We start from the raw sequence: 17,195 nt of genomic DNA on the forward strand, positions 1-17,195 counted from the left end.
TTGAGTATTATTGAATAAATTTTATTGAAATTTACACGGATGGATCAAAGCTAGAGGACAGAGTGGGCCTGGGGGTTTACATGGAGAACCCAGGGACTGAGATCTGTTTTAGACTGCCTTACCATAATAAGGTCCTGCAGGCGGAGATCCGGGCCAACACGGAATACGTGAAGTAGTGTGGTGCTAACGCGAGGACGTCCAGTGTGAATATCTTTACCGACAGTAAAATTGCGATAAGGGCAATAAAAACTAGGACGGTAAGGTAACAAACAGTCTTGCAGTGTAAGAAGGAGATTAACGCCTTCTCTGAGGATGGCATCGTTTGGGTGTCGGGCTATAACGGAGTAAGGGGGAATGAAAGGGCAGACGATTTGACGGTGAAGATCAGAGGACTGTCGTTAATAAACTTGGTTAACCCGAAGCCGACACAGCTCGAGTTAAGGGAGTGGGCGACGAATGCGCATGCAACATTGTGGAACAGCGAAACGGTCGGTAGGACAGCGAAAATCCAGATCGTGAGAAGACGAGACTATTACTGTAAGGAAGCAAGAAGGAGGTCAGTATAGCTATTGGTATCATAATGGGACGTCCTATGTGTCCCGAGCGAGCTCACTTATGTAAAATCGTTGCGGCAAGTGATAGCATGCTAGGTAGGGCATGCGGGGAAGATGATAAGACGTTGGAGCATTTTCTTTGTCATTACCCGGCTTTCGCGTCTAACAGATACCGGCACTTAGGTGGAGACACAATACCAGGCATCAACCAACTTAGGGGAGTGGTATTGAAAACAGTTAATGATTTTGTAAATAGCACGAAATTCCTAACTTAAAAATTCCTTTTTTCAATTTTTTTGCCTGTTAGGGCGAGATCATTAAATTTTACGATTTTTGTTTGTTTCTCTTTCGAGACGAGCTCAATGGTCGGAGATGCAAATGGAAAAGAAAAGCCAAAGATAGCAACACACACCAACCACTATGGGACGCGTTTCGTCTTTGGTTAGAAGACTTTTCAACCATATTAGGTGTGATGACTTCAAGGGCCGTGCGTTGGTATGTTGTATTTGAATCGTATTAATTGCCAAAACGCATCTATGATACAATTACCACATTAATAACCAAGCTCGACAACCCTGCCTATTAGCTGTACTTTTTCCAATGCATTTATTTTTGTGTAATGGCAGACATTCTGTCTGTGGTAAATTACACTTTCTTCCGTACCACACATGATTTAGTTCATCTGTTGGATGTTCTATTGATGGCTTCGAACGCTAAGACAACGGCAATGGCTCTCGCTGTTGCTCTGTGTGCCCAGGTTCGAATCCTGGCCGGGCTCTGCCAGGATCTTGTTTTTAATTTTTATTTTAAGTCGATCTAGCCATGTCCGTCCGTCTGTCCGCCCGTCTGTCTGTCGAAAGCACGCTTACTTTTGAAGAAGTTAAGCCAGCCTCTTGAAATTTTACACGAATATTTTTATGAGTGTGGGCCGGTTAGGATTGTAAATGGGCTATATCGGTCCATGTTTTGAAAAAATCGATCTTGGATCTTGACTTCTTGAGTCACTAGAGGGCGCAATTCTTATCCGATTTGACTGAAATTTTGCATGAGATGTTTTGTTATGATTTCCAAGAACTGCTTTAAGTGTTGTTCAAATCGGTCCATAGCGTGATATAACTGTCATATAAACCGATCTGGGGTTTTGACTTCTTCAGCCTCTAGAGGCTGCAATTCCTATCCGATTTGGCTGAAATTTTGCATTAGGTGTTTGGTTCCAACAACTATGCTAAGTATGGTTTAAATCGATCCATAGCCTGATGCAGCTGCCTTATAAGGCGATCATGAATCTTGACTTCTTAAGCCACTAGAGAGCGCAAATCTTATCCGATTTGGCTGAAATTTAACATGAGGTGTTTTGTTATGACTTCCAACAACAACTGTGTCAAATATATGTGTCTAGGATCTTGACTTCTTGAGCCTCTAGAGGTCGCTATTATTATCCGATTTGGCTGAAACTTTGTACAACGACTTCTCTCATGACTTTCAATATACATATCAATTACTTCAGCCCTTAAAGGGCGCAATTTTAATTCGAACTGGCTGAAAATTTACTCAACGACTTCTACTATGGTCTCCAACATTCAGTTCAATTACGATGCAAATCGGACGATAAGTTAATATTATAGCTCCAATATCATAGAAATTCTTTCCTTTTATCATATGTTTGTCTAAATAGAGATACCGGGAAAAGAACTCGACAAATGCGATCCATGGTGGAGGGTTTATAAGATTGGGCCCGGCGGAACTTAGCACGCTTTTACTTATTAAAAATAAACTTAGGTTGACAGATTTTGTAACAGAGATGATTATATCCATTAACTTCTCAGTAATTCCAAACCGACTGTGTAATACCCTACACCTACCCTATAAGTACAATGTGGGAGCTATATCCATTTCTGAACCAATTTTGATGGACCGGCTGATATTTTAAGATGAGTTATTAAACAATTCGTTTCAAATTTCGAGCAAATATGTTCGAACTGTAATAACTACGGTTGATAAATGACAACATTTTTGCAAAATGCCCAAAAACTGACGAACATATATATGTGGGAACTATATCTAAATCGGAACCAATTTCGAACAACATTCTAAGATATTGCAGCAGTTGTCAAGGAAGGCGTTGTGCAAAATTTTGGCAAGATTGGTCAATAAATGCGCTGTGACTGTAGAAGATAAAATCTGGCGATGTATATATATGAGAGTTATATCTAAATCTAAACCGATTTCCAAGAAATTCACTAGTAGTGTTGAGAGTCTAGAGAAAATCTTTGTTGCTAAATTTCGAGAGAATCAGTTGAAAAATTACCATTTTATTGCATATTACTGCAAATCGGGCGAACATATATATGGGAGCTACATCCAAATCTGAACCGATTTTTTCCAATTTCAAAAGGCTTCGTCTCTAGGCCGAAAACATGCATTTATCAATTTTTAAGACGATCAAGTGAAAACTGAGACCTGTATTTGTACACAATTTAACATGGACAGACGGAAGTAGCTAAATCGAATCAGAAAGTGATTCTGAGTCGATCGGTATACTTATCAATTGGTCTATTTCTCTTCCTTCCGGGTGTTACAAACAAATGCGCTAAGTTCTAATGCCCTGTACCACAGTAGTATCCAAATATAAATCGATCTGAACCATATAGGACACGGATGTCGAAGAGCCTAATATAAGTCAAAGCGTAAAATTTCAACGAAATCGGGTAATAACTGCGCTTTTTATAGGGCCAAGACTTTAAATCAAGAGATCGTTTTATATGGCAACTATAAACAAATCTGGACCGATTTAAACAAGGATATAATAATCATACTCCACTACTATATCCGTTGTTATATTTTAATAGTGGCTGGTCTCTCTCTCTCTCTCTCTCTCATATTTTATTCAGGTCCCGAGAACTCATATACAAGTAACATATTTAGACAAAAAATCTTCTTTTTATGGGATTAAGACCCTAAATTGGAAGATCGATCTATAATGACAGCTATATCTATATAGTCTGATCTGATTCATATGTGGGTCGGATGGCGGGAGGCTTAAACCAACTCACTGTTTCAAATTTCAGCGCAATCGGATAAAAAGTAAAGTGAAGACCCTTTATCGGCAGATCGGTCTACATGGCAGCTATATCTAAATATAGTCCGATCTGAACGATATTAAGGTCGGATATCGGGAGGCTCAAAACAACACGCCGTTTCAAGTTTCAGCAAAATCGGGTAATAAATAAAGCTTTTATGGGCTTCGGATCCCTAATCGGCAGATCCGTCTATATGGCAGCTATATCTAATTTAAGTCCGATCAGAACCACATTTAAGTCGGATGTTAGGAGCCCTTAACCTACTCACTGTTTCAAATTTCGGTTTTTTGTTGTTGACCAACTGCTCCTACCTGTACAAGGCGGATTTAAAAAGGTGGTCTCACGCGAACAGCTGTTAGCCAGCCAGGTTTGACGGTATCAAGATGACAGATTTTTGTTTGCATTCTCTTTTTTTGTTACCTTCTTTCTACCATTTTTCTCTTCTCATGTACGCACATGTATACACACACACACACACAAATTTCTTTGAGTGTGTTGGCAAAGCGACGATAAGCTTGATGGCAATATGGCGGATTGCACCATAAGATTTGTGGTTGTTTTACAAATGAGACCACCTTTAATTGTTTCACCATGCTACCTGTTAATGAATCTATCTTGTTGCCATGTAGAATAAGTCAGAAGGGTCACATAGTCCACCAAAGTTTATGACCCACTGTTAACTACGTTGGAACATCACCTTGCAACATAGTCAGTATGGCGACACTCCCATATACATATCTGACAAACCAGAGCATGTTCGGTAATTGAACCAATGTATACACGGATTACACCTAGCTAGGGTACGTTGTTCGGATTAGGCTATGAAAAATCAGACTATATAATAGGCTATATAATTTTTTGATATCGGGAGCGGTGCGGACCCTCCCCCTTACCCTAAAAGTGCTACACAAAAATAAAAGTGGACCGTTCGGGACAATATGGGATTCAAATGAAAGCTATTCAAAAGTAGAGTACGGATTTCATAATAAAAGTAGGGTCCAAGTACCTGGGGAGCCGCCCCAGCCCCAAAAACCCTTAAAATAGGTTTATTTGACGATCATGACAATATGGGGCACAAATGAAAAGTATTCGGGAGTTGATTAGGGATATGGTCAGGAAGTAGGAATAGGCTTTTAATATATTGATGACAGTAGGGGAGGGACCCTCCACCATTAAACAAAAAACACCACCCAAAATCAAAAGTGGACCGATAACAACAAATTCATGTCGAAGTATAGGAGGTCATCCCACCCCCACAAAAACGTTCAGAATGGGCACATTAGCCAATCACGGATATATGGGACTCGGTTTGTTTGTTCCGTATAGAGGGAAAAACTGCAGAACCGATTTTCTCGAAATTTTCGCATATTGTGTAGGTTGGTATGGAAGGAAACATAGGCTATATAATGTTTCGGTATCGGAAGGGGGACGGATCCTCCCCCTTATACCAAAATCATCGGGCCGTCCCAACCCCAAAACTACCCCAAACAGACATATTGGACGTTCACTTCAATATGGGGCTCAAATGAAAGGTACTCGGGGTAGTTTTTAAATCTGGCATACAAAATCAGATGGAAGAATAGGGAGTCATGCCACCCACTATATGATACTTGACTGAACCGATTTCCTTAAAATGTTCACAGATTGTGTACGTTTGTCTATAAGGAAACATAGGCTATATAATTTTTAGATATCGGGTGGAGGCGGATCCTCCCCTTAACCGCAAAAACGCCACCCATATCCGAAATTAGTCCGATGGGCTCAATAAGGGTATCAAATGAAAGGTATTGGAGACCAGAAAACGAAAATAGTATTAAAATTTGGGTTCAAGTACCTAGCGGGTACCCAGTGTAGGTTGTCACTTTTCCTCCTAAAGATACGTCAAATGGGTTATTTGACCCATTATGACAATATGGGACTCAAATGAAAGGTATTTGAGAGTAGAAAACGAATTTGGTATCCAATTTTGGCAAATGTTTTGGGGTACGCCCTAAACTGAACTCCATTTCCGTTTTAATAAAGAACGAATTTGATATCTATTTTCAGTAAAAGGTGCCGGTGGCCGCCCCAGTCCCAAAACAGCCTTCCAACGGTTCATATTTACCGACCAATGCAATATGGGGCTCAAATTAAAGGGATTTGAAAGTGCAGCACGAATTTGATATCTGTATTTAAGTCGAAATGTCTTTTAAATGACCATGCATGGTATTGAACCTCGCAAATGTCGCCAACATTAAGAGGGTATAAACACCACTTTGTTCGATGTTCTCGCGTTCAGCGTCATAGGCTACAATGGCACGAATTCGATATCCGCGTTCAGGGCGAAGTGTCCCCAACCTAAAAATATATTAGAGAGTTAAAGAAGGCGCAGCGGAGTGGTCCCGGTTCGGCTAATAAACGAAACAATACAAATTTCTTTTCAATAAAATTAAACATTTATTTATTTTTTAAGTTACATATATTTGGATTTTTTTTTTTAATTTTTATATTTTTTTTTTAAAAACAAACATTTACTAAAAATTCTTGGACAATGAACTATTTAAAATATAGTTTTCTCATTATGATATCAAAATATATTCCTAAGCAGAACACAGTCAAGACTTTAAGAGGGTTTCACTATTTCTCTCACTGTATAAGAGTATTCTCAACACAATCGGTACAGAATTTATTAAGATTGTGGACTTGATGAAACCTTTTAAGTTTTCGGCGTTTGACAGATTCTTTCATAAGAAATTTAAGGGTTTTTATAAGAACGTGTGGTGGTGATGTATAATCAAAATTTCCTGAAATATATGCAGACATTTATCAGTAAGAACTTACTTTTGTTCAACTATATTTATATTTACCTATTAGTCCTATGACCAAGGTCCTTTTTTGATCCACTCCCTCCATACCACTCTCATAGGTCCATCCTCTTACTTCGTAAGCCACTCCATCACATCCAATGAGGAAATTATAAGGCAGCTCTTGTTTAAGTCTATTTGAATAGTCACTCTGTAAGAGAATTTCCTTCATTATTTCTCTCTCAAGTCCTTAGACTATTAAAGTTTCCATCATACCTGCATTTGTTGCAAAATATTTTGACATTGAATTGGGTTATCACAGTTGTTGCTTCCAGTTTGTGTGATCATCACACTATCTACATTCAGTGGATCCATTCTGGGACCCATGGGCAATTTCTTGATACTCCACACATCATGATGTACCAAGTCCAAGGAAAATGTTATCGAAGGTAAACGTGCTGAAAAGACAAAATTTAAACATGTTATAGGATGACATGAAGTTTTGAAGTAGAGTTCCAAAGAGATTCTAAATCTAAAATTTCCTAAAGAACAGTGGGGATTTCCTCCCATATCTATGAGTGCAGTTTAAGATTGGGGACCCTTCTTTTTACAGCTGAGTCGGCAAGATAAGACACTGAGTGATATCTTCAAATGTAAATTTGCCCATGGAAGATGCTTCACACATATCCATGAGTGCTCTCCGATTCAAGTTTAAGCTCATTGATAAGGGTCCTCCTTTTTATAGCCTAGTCCGAGCGTCGTGCAGCAGTGCGACTCCTTTTGGGGAAGAAGTTTTAAAATGTTGCCAACATTTAGAGAGGATAACCACAGAAGACATTTTTTTATACCCTCCACCATAGGATGGGGGTATACTAATTTCGTTATTCTGTTTGTAACTCCTCGAAATATTCGACTAAGACCCCATAAAGTATATAATGGGTTGCCCAAAAAGTAATTGCGGATTTTTCATATAGTCGGCGTTGAAAAATTTCACAGCTTGTGACTCTGTAATTGCATTCTTTCTTCTGTCAGTTATCAGCTGTTACTTTTAGCTTGCTTTAGAAAAAAAGTGTAAAAAAAGTATATTTGATTAAGGTTCATTCTAAGCTTTATTAAAAATGCATTTACTTTCTTTTAAAAAATCCGCAATAACTTTTTGGGCAACCCTATATATTCTGGATCATCATGGCCTTTTAAGTCAGTTAAAAACACGCTAACTTTCGAAGGAGTATAGCTAGCCGCTTGAAATTTTGCACAAATATTTCTTATTAGTGTAGGTCGGTTGTGATTGTAAATTGGCCATATCAATTCATGTTTTGATATAGTTGCCATATAAACCGATCTTACATTTTGACTTTTAGAGCCACTAGAGGGCGCATTTATTAGCCGATTTAACTGAAATTTAGCATGAGGTGTTTTGTTTGACTTCCAACATCTGTGCTTAGTATGGTGGAAATCGGTTCACGACCTGATAGAGCTCCAATATAAACCGATCTGGGGTCTTGACTTCTTGAGCCACTAGAGGGCGCAATTATTAGCCGATTTAACTGAAATTTAGCATGAGGTGTTTTGTTATGGCTTCCAACAACTGTATTAAAAATGGTTCAAATCGGTCCATAATCTGATATAGCTGCCATATAAACCGATCTGGGGTCTTGACTTCTTGAGCCACTAGAGGGCGCAATTATTAGCCGATTTAACTGAAATTTAGCATGAGGTGCTTTTCTACGACTTTCAACAGCTGTATAAAAAATGGTTCAAATCGGTCCATAATCTGATATAGCTGCCATATAAACCAATCTGGGGTCTTGACTTCTTGAGCAACTAGAGGGCGCAATTATTATCCGATTTAGCTGAAATTTTGCATGAGGTGTTTTGTTATGACTTTCAACAAATGTGGTAAGTATAGTTCAAATCGGTTCATAACCTGGTATAGCTGCCACATAAACCGATCTGGGCCTTGACTGGGCCTTGCCAATCTTTTCGCAATAAAGCCTACTATAGCGCAGTAGCGCCTCATGGCCTCCTTGATGCTGTAATCCAAATTTTGAATCCTTGCAAGAACATCAGCAGTTTGAAAATAATGCCAAAGAGATGCTTGAAAGGCAGTCAAAAGTCATAGACGATTCGCGCATACTGCAGCAGGTGCCGATGGGTTACAGGCTGAACTATTTAAAACTGGAGGTGAAACGCTGACGAGTCAGAATGTCGTGCCGCAGTACGACTCCTCTTTGGGAAGAAGTTTTCGAATGTCGCCAACATTTGGAGAGGATAACCACATAAGAATTTTTTTCTGATGTTCTCGACAGTATTCGAACCCAGGTGTTTAGCGTCATAGACCGACATGCTAACCTCTGCGCTATGAATCGAGAATGTCGTAAGCATTTGTAAGGGGTTAACAACAGCTACAAAAAATTTCTGATGTTCCCGGCATGATTTGAATTCAGGCGTTCAGCAAAAATGCCAATCTTTTCGCAATGAAGCCTACTGTAGCGCAGTAGTGTCTCATGGCCTCCTTGATGCTGTAATCCAAATTTCCGAATCCTTGCAAGAACATCAGCAGTTTGAAAACAATGCCAAAGAGGTGCTTGGAAGGCAGTCACAAGTCATAGACAAATCGCTTATACAGCAGCAAGTTCCGATTGGTTACAGGCTGAACTATTTAAGACCGAAGGTGAATTTGAAGAGGATAACCACAGAAGGATTATTTTCTGATGTTGTCGCCAGTATTCGAACCCAGGTGTTCAGCGTCATAGAGGGACATGCTAACGTCTGCGATATAGTGGTCTCCGACATCTTGTATTAAAATTTTACATAGTTAGAAACCTCATGAATGTCGTCAGCATTTGTAAGGGGATAACAACAGCTACAAAAGGAGGTTATCATGGCCTCCTTGATGCTGCAAGCCTTATTTCACCAGTTTGAAAACAATGGATCGGATCGGACTATATGGCACTATATCCAAATCTGGACCGATCTGAGCCAATTTGTACAAGGATCTCGAGGGGTTTAATTTAACTCACTGCCCCAAATTTTGGCAAAATCGGATAATAAATGTGGCTTTTATGGACCTAAGACCCTAATTAGGTCTTAGGTCCATCAAAATATAGTCCGATATAGCTCATCTTCGAACTTAACCTGCTTATGGACAAAAAAAAGAATCTGTGCATGGTTTCAGCTCAATATCTCTGTTTTTAAGGACTGTAGCGTGATTTCAACAGACAGACGGTCGGCCATGTCTAAATCGTCTTAGATTTTTACGCTGATCAAGAATATATATACTTTATAGGGTCGGAAATGGATATTTCGATGTGTTGCAAACGGTATAACAAAAAGAATATGCCCCCATCCTTCGGTGGTGGGTATCTTTCAATAAACTTTTTTTAACCAAAAAATGCAAATATACACTTTTTTCACAGTTTTTGACTTCCTAGCTGCAAACTTTTAACTGAATAATCATATGTGGACTCTTTATGCGGCATGAAAATCATGCATTTTAAACACCATCCAGCAAAAAAAGAATTTTGAAAATCGGCTGCCAAATGAAGATTTGACAGCCAGAAAAATTTTTCAAAATGCCGAGGTGACCTACTTTAGGGACCTGCTAAGAGGTGCCGGAACACCTAGGGTTTCTCGGGTTAAGACTCTAATGAGAAAACCTTCCTAAAAATTCATTTAAGAATCGGATGAAAATCCAAAATGGATAGACCTAAAATCCTATGGTGAGACAAAAAAGAGGGCTGAAGATACATATGTAAGTTCTATGTAGATATTGGGATGCCCAAAAAGTAATTGCGGATTTTTTAAAAGAAAGTAAATGCATTTTTAATAAAACTTAGAATGAACTTTAATCAAATATACTTTTTTTACACTTTTTTTCTAAAGCAAGCTAAAAGTAACAGCTGATAACTGGCAGAAGAAAGAATGCAATTACAGAGTCACAAGCCGTTGAAAAAATTTGTCAACGCCGACTATATGAAAATTCCGCAATTACTTTTTGGACAACCCAATATATAGAACTTTGGATAGTTAAATTAAATTATTTTACCTCAAATCATTACAAATTTAACTTTTAAGGGCTCAAATGTATTTTTGGAAAATCAACACTACTTTCAATTTCTTAAGAACAATCAATACAACAAATTCTACTTAAGACTTACTTTCTACAATAAGTAAATACATGGCAATGCCAATAGCGGCAGCAAACAGCAAAACAATAGCCAAAACTTTCAATTCCCAAAAATGGCTTTTAAACGATTTGGTACTGCTGACAGAGCTTTTGCTGGCCAGGGACCACACAGAATAATCGAAGAAAAACAGCGACTTCTCCTTCCCATACTCATTGTCATTGTTGTATCGCCCAATAAAGCTGCCCAGCGATAAACGACGATCCACCAACAGAGGTGTACTCTCATCAGCTTCGATCAGTATGACGGTGTCATCCAAAGATCCATAAGATTTGGTGTCATAGTTCTTCGTCGTACCTTTGAGGATAGAACGATGAAAAATAAAATTCAATAATTTCAATGCAAATATCAAGTTCACAAGTTGTTCAAAAACATCTCGCATCCAATCAAATAGATCAACTAGTAGAGGTGAAGACTTCTGTGTTTGCACCTTCCAAATGAAGAGTTCAACTCCGGAATTGCTAAGCAAAAATGGCATTTTTATGCGAATGCCTTCAAAGTGATGTCTACCATTTAATGATTGTGTGTGCAAATGATGGAGAAGAAGAATAAATTAATGAGGATACACATCAAAGATAAAAGAGGGTACTGATTACCTGAATGTTATCTGTTATGTGTCTTTATTATAGCCACCACCATAGGATGGGGATATATTAATCTAGTCATTCCGTTTGTAACACCTCGAAATATTGATCTAAGACCCCATAACGTATATATTGGGGTGCCCAAAAAGTAATTGCGGATTTTTCATATAGTCGGCGTTGACAAATTTTTTCACAGCTTGTGACTCTGTAATTGCATTCTTTCTTCTGTCAATTATCAGCTGATACTTTTAGCTTGCTTTAGAAAAAAAGTGTAAAAAAAGTATATTTGATTAAAGTTCATTCTAAGTTTTATTAAAAATGCATTTACTTTCTTTTAAAAAATCCGCAATTACTTTTTGGGCAACCCAATATATTTGTGACCGTCTCGACATTCTGAGTCGATCTAGCCATGTCCGTCCGTCCATCCGTATGTCGAATTCACGATAGCGTTCGAACGCGTAAAGCTATCCGCTTGAAATTTTTGCACAGTTACTTAATATTGATGTAGGTTGTTGGGAGTTGCAAATTGGATATAACTCCCATATGAACCGATCTCTCGAATTGACTTATTGAGGCCTTACATGCTGCAATTTTTGTCCGACTTGGCGGAAATTGTGCACATAATGTTCTGTTATGACTTCCATGAACTGTGCCAAATAGGGTTCAAATCGGTCCATAACCTGATATAGCTCCCATATAAAATGATATCCCGATTTTACTTCTTGAACCCCTGGAAGCCACAATTTTTTGCCCGATTTGGCTGAAATTTTGAACATAGTGATCTGTTACGACTTCCAATCACTGTGCCAAGTACGGTCTAAATTGGTCGAGAACCTGATAGAGGTCCCATATAAACCGATCTACCAATTAGACTTTTTGAGCCCCTGGAAGCCTCAATTTGTGTCCCATTCGTCTCAAATTTTGCATGTAGTGTTCCGTTATGACTTTCAAGAGCTGTTTCAAGTATGATTCAAATCGGTCCATAGCCTGATATAGCTGCCATATAAACCGATCTCCCGATTTGATTTCTTGAGTCCGCAATTTTTGTCCGATTTGGCTCAAATTTAGCATATAATGTTCTGTTATGAGTTTCAGTAGCTGTGTCAAGTACGGTCTAAATCGATCAATAACCTAATACAGGTCCCATATAAACCGATCTCCCAATTTGACTTCTTGAACCCCTGGACCTGGATGTAGACCTATTATGCTATATGGTGTTGTGGTATGGTGGACAGGCGCTTCAAAAATCCACCTACTGCTCAGTACTTAATCGGATCCAAAGGATGGCTTGTTTGTGCATCACAGCCGCACTGAGGACGACACCATCTGATGCACTTAATTTAATGTTACATCTTATGCCTCTGGACATTGTGGCTACCCAAATTGCAACGGCTGCAATCGCGATGAGGTTAAGGGAGCCTTCCCCTTGGTCATGTGGCGGCCACGGACACTGTGTTATACTTGATACAATATCCGATGTTCCAGGCAGTGTGGATTACACCCTACCTGACCGATATCGCTGGTAACGAAAATTGCACAGACTTCTATACGGATGGTTCCAAACTAAACGACCAGGTGTACTCTAAAGATCTAAAGATCAGTGTGTATCAAGCAGAGGTCCTTGCAATTAAGGAAGTGGTGGAATGGCTTAGATGTAATGTCATTACGACGATTGGCATAAATATCTTCTCAAACAGCCAGGCAGCCATTAAATCCCTGGAGAACGTATTTCTGAACATAAAAACCGACCTCGTCAGTCGCAAATCTCTCAACGAGATGGCTGAACTGTTTAAAATTCACCTGTTCTGGGTGCCGGGCCACAGAGATATCCAAGGGAATTCTAAAGCAGACGAGCTTGCGAGACTAGGAACTACCTTACACACTCCAGGGTCATTCGAATCTGTGGGTATGCCCCTAGCGACATGTAAGCTAAGTTTTCAGGACCAGGCCCGAAGGGCAACGAATGATATATGGTCACAAACGAATGATATATGGTCCAATACTATGTGTCCTTGTTTAGACTGGAAGAGGTCTACTGCTTTGTTGTCATTGGCTAGAACAGACGTGTCAGTCATTGTCCTCGTCATGACAGGTCATTGTCTAATCGGAAAACATGCTGACAGACTAAAGCAACAACTTTAGGGAGGGCTAGCTGTAGGGACATCGAGGAAGAAGAGACTATAGAACACCTTCTGTGTGTGTGTCCCGCACTAGCAGTTAGAAGGAGTTCCACTTTAGGTTCTTAATTCTTTGAGAACCTGCCTGATTCAGCGAATGTGAACGCAAGTTGTTGGGCTTTTTAAAGCGATCTGGATGGTTCAACGGTGGGAACTAGAAGGCATCTTCCTTCTCCTGTTGCTGTGATATCACAATGGACGAAAAAGTCTAAGTAAGTGTGATAGCAGACTGTCACTTAAACCTAACCTAGGCCAGAAACTTATATAGCAGCCCTTGTATTCGAAACGTAAATGTGAATAGAACGGAAACTTCTTAATTTTTATTGATGCTTTGAAGTTTGATGTGTACAGTCCTTAATGACTAGGAATATCACTGAATATAAAACTATATCCCGACTTTTGCTCTTTTTAAAAAAAGTCTGATGCAAGTTCTTTTTTCTCTACGACATCGTTATAAGACATGTGCCCATTACGTTTGTTGAGATATTTAAATATGTTAAGGCTAAAAATTCCGAATTTGAACGTTTGTGCGTAAGAGCAATAGCACAGAGAGCACTTAGAAACTCGGTATGTTATAATCCAAGACATTTTGCATAACAATGTGAACTATAGCTGTGTGAAACTTAAAGGCATCACACTAGTCTAAGAAGGAGACTTAAGGGGTTCGGTATTGCCGATCTTTTACTTGTTTTTCGGTTTTTATACCCTCCACCATAGGATGGGGTATACTAATTTCGTCATTCTATTTGTAATTCCTCGAAATATTCGTCTAAGACCCCATAATGTCATGACATTTTAAGTCGATCTAGCCATGTCCGTCGGTCTGTCCGTCCTTCCGTCTGTCTGTCGAAAGCTCGCTAACTTTCGAAGGAGTAAAGCTAGCCGCTTGAAATTTTGCATAAATACTTCTTATTAGTATAGGTCGGTTGGGATTGTAAATGGGCTATATCGGTCCATATTTTGATAAAGCTGCCATAAAAACCGAACTTGGATCTTAACTTCTTGAGCCACTAGAGGGCACAATTCTTATCCGATTTGGCTGAAATTTAGCATGAGGTGTTTTATTATTATATACAACAATTGTGAGTATGGTTTAAATTGGTTTATAAACTGATATAGCTGTCATATAAGCTGATATGGGGTCCTGACTTCTTGAGCGTCTAGAGGGCGCAATTCCTATTCGATTTGGCTGAAATTTTGTATGAGGTGTTTTGTTATGACTTCCAACAACTGTGCCAAGTAAAGTGCAAATCGGTTCATAACCTGATATAGCTGTCATATAAACCGATCTTGAATCTTGACTTCTTGAGCCACTAGAGGGCGTAATTCTTATCCGATTTGGCTGAAATTTCGTATGGCGTGTTTTGTTATGACTTATAACAACTGTGCCAAAAATGGTTCAAATCGATACATAACCTGATATAGCTGCCATATAAACCGATCTGGGATCTTGACTTCTTGAGTCAGGGTGAGATGAGAGGTCGTAATTTGGCTGAAATTTTGTACAATGGCTTCTCCCATGACCTTCAATATACATGTGAAATATGGTCCGAATCGGTCTATAGCCTGATACAGCTCCCATATAAACCGATCTCTTTATTTCACTTCTTGATCCCCTAAAGGGCGCAATTGTTACTCGAATTGGCTGAAAATTTTCACAATGGCTTCTACTATGGTCTTCATTATTCAATTCAATTATGGTCCGATTAGGACCATAACTTGATATAGCTCCAATATTATAGCAATTCTTTTCTTTTGTTCTTTGTTTGCACAAAATGAGATATCGGGAAAAGAACTCGACAAATGCAATCCATGGTGGAGGGTATATAAGATTCGGCCCGGCCGAACTTAGCAAGCTGTTACTTGTTTTATCATAAGTACCTTATCATGTCTTATGTTTGGAAACAAAATTGTTGCTAAATATCAAATATCTTTATTTTATCATTGCTTAATCTTGTATGTCAAGGCTATGTACAGTTTAAGACCACTTCATCTTAAACTAACATTTCTTATTTTTTTTTTTAATTCTTTGCTTACCTTTCATATTTTCATATAATACTTTTTCGCCTTCTCTTTTCAAATATTCACTTTTAAATTTCTCACAATTTTCACTTTTTTTAATTAACGAAAACTCTCCCTTGGACTTGGCTCTTCACTCTGAGCTTTTTTTTTTGTTGCTGATAGGAAACTCGGGATATATCAAAATTTACATGCACTACACATTCACATAAGTTCAGTCTCGTCCTTCTCTAGAGACTGGCTGTTGTGTGTCTTCCACGAATATGCCTTTAGACAAACGTGAACAGTAGAAATTGTCCATTTTCTGGTGACAAATATCTCCAAAATTGTAAAAAAAAATAAAAAAAAATTACTGTTCGAAATTCAAAAAACAATTTGAACTTGAACAATGTGCCTTAGTGTACACTCTGTGGCAGACTGACGTGCCTGCGTGGGTATCAATTCTAATTTATAACTTCTGTAGGATGTGAGTTTAACGATGGCGATTGGGTTTTTAAAAGATAATTTGGTGTATTTTTTCAAAACAATGCAATCAGTCCATGTGTCTGCCTGCCTGTCACTTTACTTGCACTCATTTTGTCACATACTCTCGTTCGTTCTCTCCATCTCTCTCCATCTTGTTCTGGAGAATTGTTGCTAGATTTCGAACTCATGCTGAAAATATAAAAGAAATAAGTGTGCCTTGTTGTGTAAATATTACTTCCTTAAAAATGGGCCTAATATGCGAGGGCCGATCGAAAAGTTATATTTAGAATATTGGGAATTTTGGTTATAAAATTTTAGTGAATACCAGCTGAACCGAGTCCGCTCCGCTGCGTCTTCTTTTACTTTATATAAAACAAAATTATCCTTAGAATATTTATTTTCCATAATAAAATAGCTTTTAGTGAAATACCATGCTACGCAAATAGTATATGCATATCGCTTGACTAACAGTATAACAATATAAGTGCCTTTATCTGAATCCCATATAATCTTTATTGGACCACGAATTCGATCGGAGGGTTTAATGCCATTCTAAAAAGACTTTATTTCCGCCCAATATTCCCATGAAATCTGATTTAGGAGTGTTTTCAGGAGTGAGGTTGTCCCCTAGACACTTGGCCCTGTGCTCTTGTCTAAAATACCATTTATTTGAACCCCATATTACCATTGGATTAAGTAGAGTTTATAGGGTGAAGCGTCCCCCAAATACTTGGCCCCAAAATTTGGTTATCAAATTAGTTTTTTAATCTCAAATATCTTTTATTTAAGCCACATATTGACATGGTCGGCACGTTTTTACCTTTGGGGTGCTTATGGAGAAAGAGCGGTGTCCCAAATACATGGTCCCACATTTGGATATTCGTATTCTACTTCCACATGCCTTTATTTGAGGATAGACCCCCAGGAAATTGGTCATGAAAATGGGTATCAATTTTGTGCTCTACTCCACAATACTTTACACATGAGCCGGTAAATATGCCCTATTTAGGGGAGTGGGGTGGTCCCCCAAACACTAAGCCCGGAAAATATATCAGCATCGTGCTCTATTCTCATGTATATATATATCATTTATTGGAACCCCATATTTGCATTGACCTCGAAATTAGATATCAAATTCGTTTCCTTATCTCAAATACCTTTCATTTAAACCCCTTATTGCAAAAGTCAGCAAATATGTCCGGTTTGGGGTATGGGCCCCAAAATCTATCAATATCGAGCTCCACTGCCTTGAAGACCCGATTGTCTTGATGAGCAGGGGGTTGTTATGGTGGTGGGACGTCCCCTAGACAGTTGGTCCCGAATGTTGATATCAGATTCGTGGTGTA

At 38.7% G+C, this 17,195-nt stretch overlaps 1 protein-coding gene across 1 annotated transcript; it reads right to left on the minus strand.

The window, feature by feature from the left end:
• Positions 1-6,161: 6,161 nt before the first annotated feature.
• Positions 6,162-15,922, minus strand: LOC106091807 (peptidoglycan-recognition protein LD). The gene is made up of 5 exons (XM_059360227.1): positions 15,403-15,922; positions 10,578-10,901; positions 6,694-6,875; positions 6,481-6,628; positions 6,162-6,417 (listed from the first exon to the last, which is right to left on the minus strand). Exons 1-5 carry the CDS (start codon positions 15,407-15,409, stop codon positions 6,260-6,262), a joined length of 819 nt encoding a protein of 272 aa, XP_059216210.1. The 5' UTR covers positions 15,410-15,922; the 3' UTR covers positions 6,162-6,259.
• Positions 15,923-17,195: the final 1,273 nt, after the last annotated feature.

The sequence above is a fragment of the Stomoxys calcitrans genome, chromosome 1 (genome assembly GCF_963082655.1).
Source record: "Stomoxys calcitrans chromosome 1, idStoCalc2.1, whole genome shotgun sequence".
Lineage (NCBI taxonomy): Eukaryota > Metazoa > Arthropoda > Insecta > Diptera > Muscidae > Stomoxys > Stomoxys calcitrans.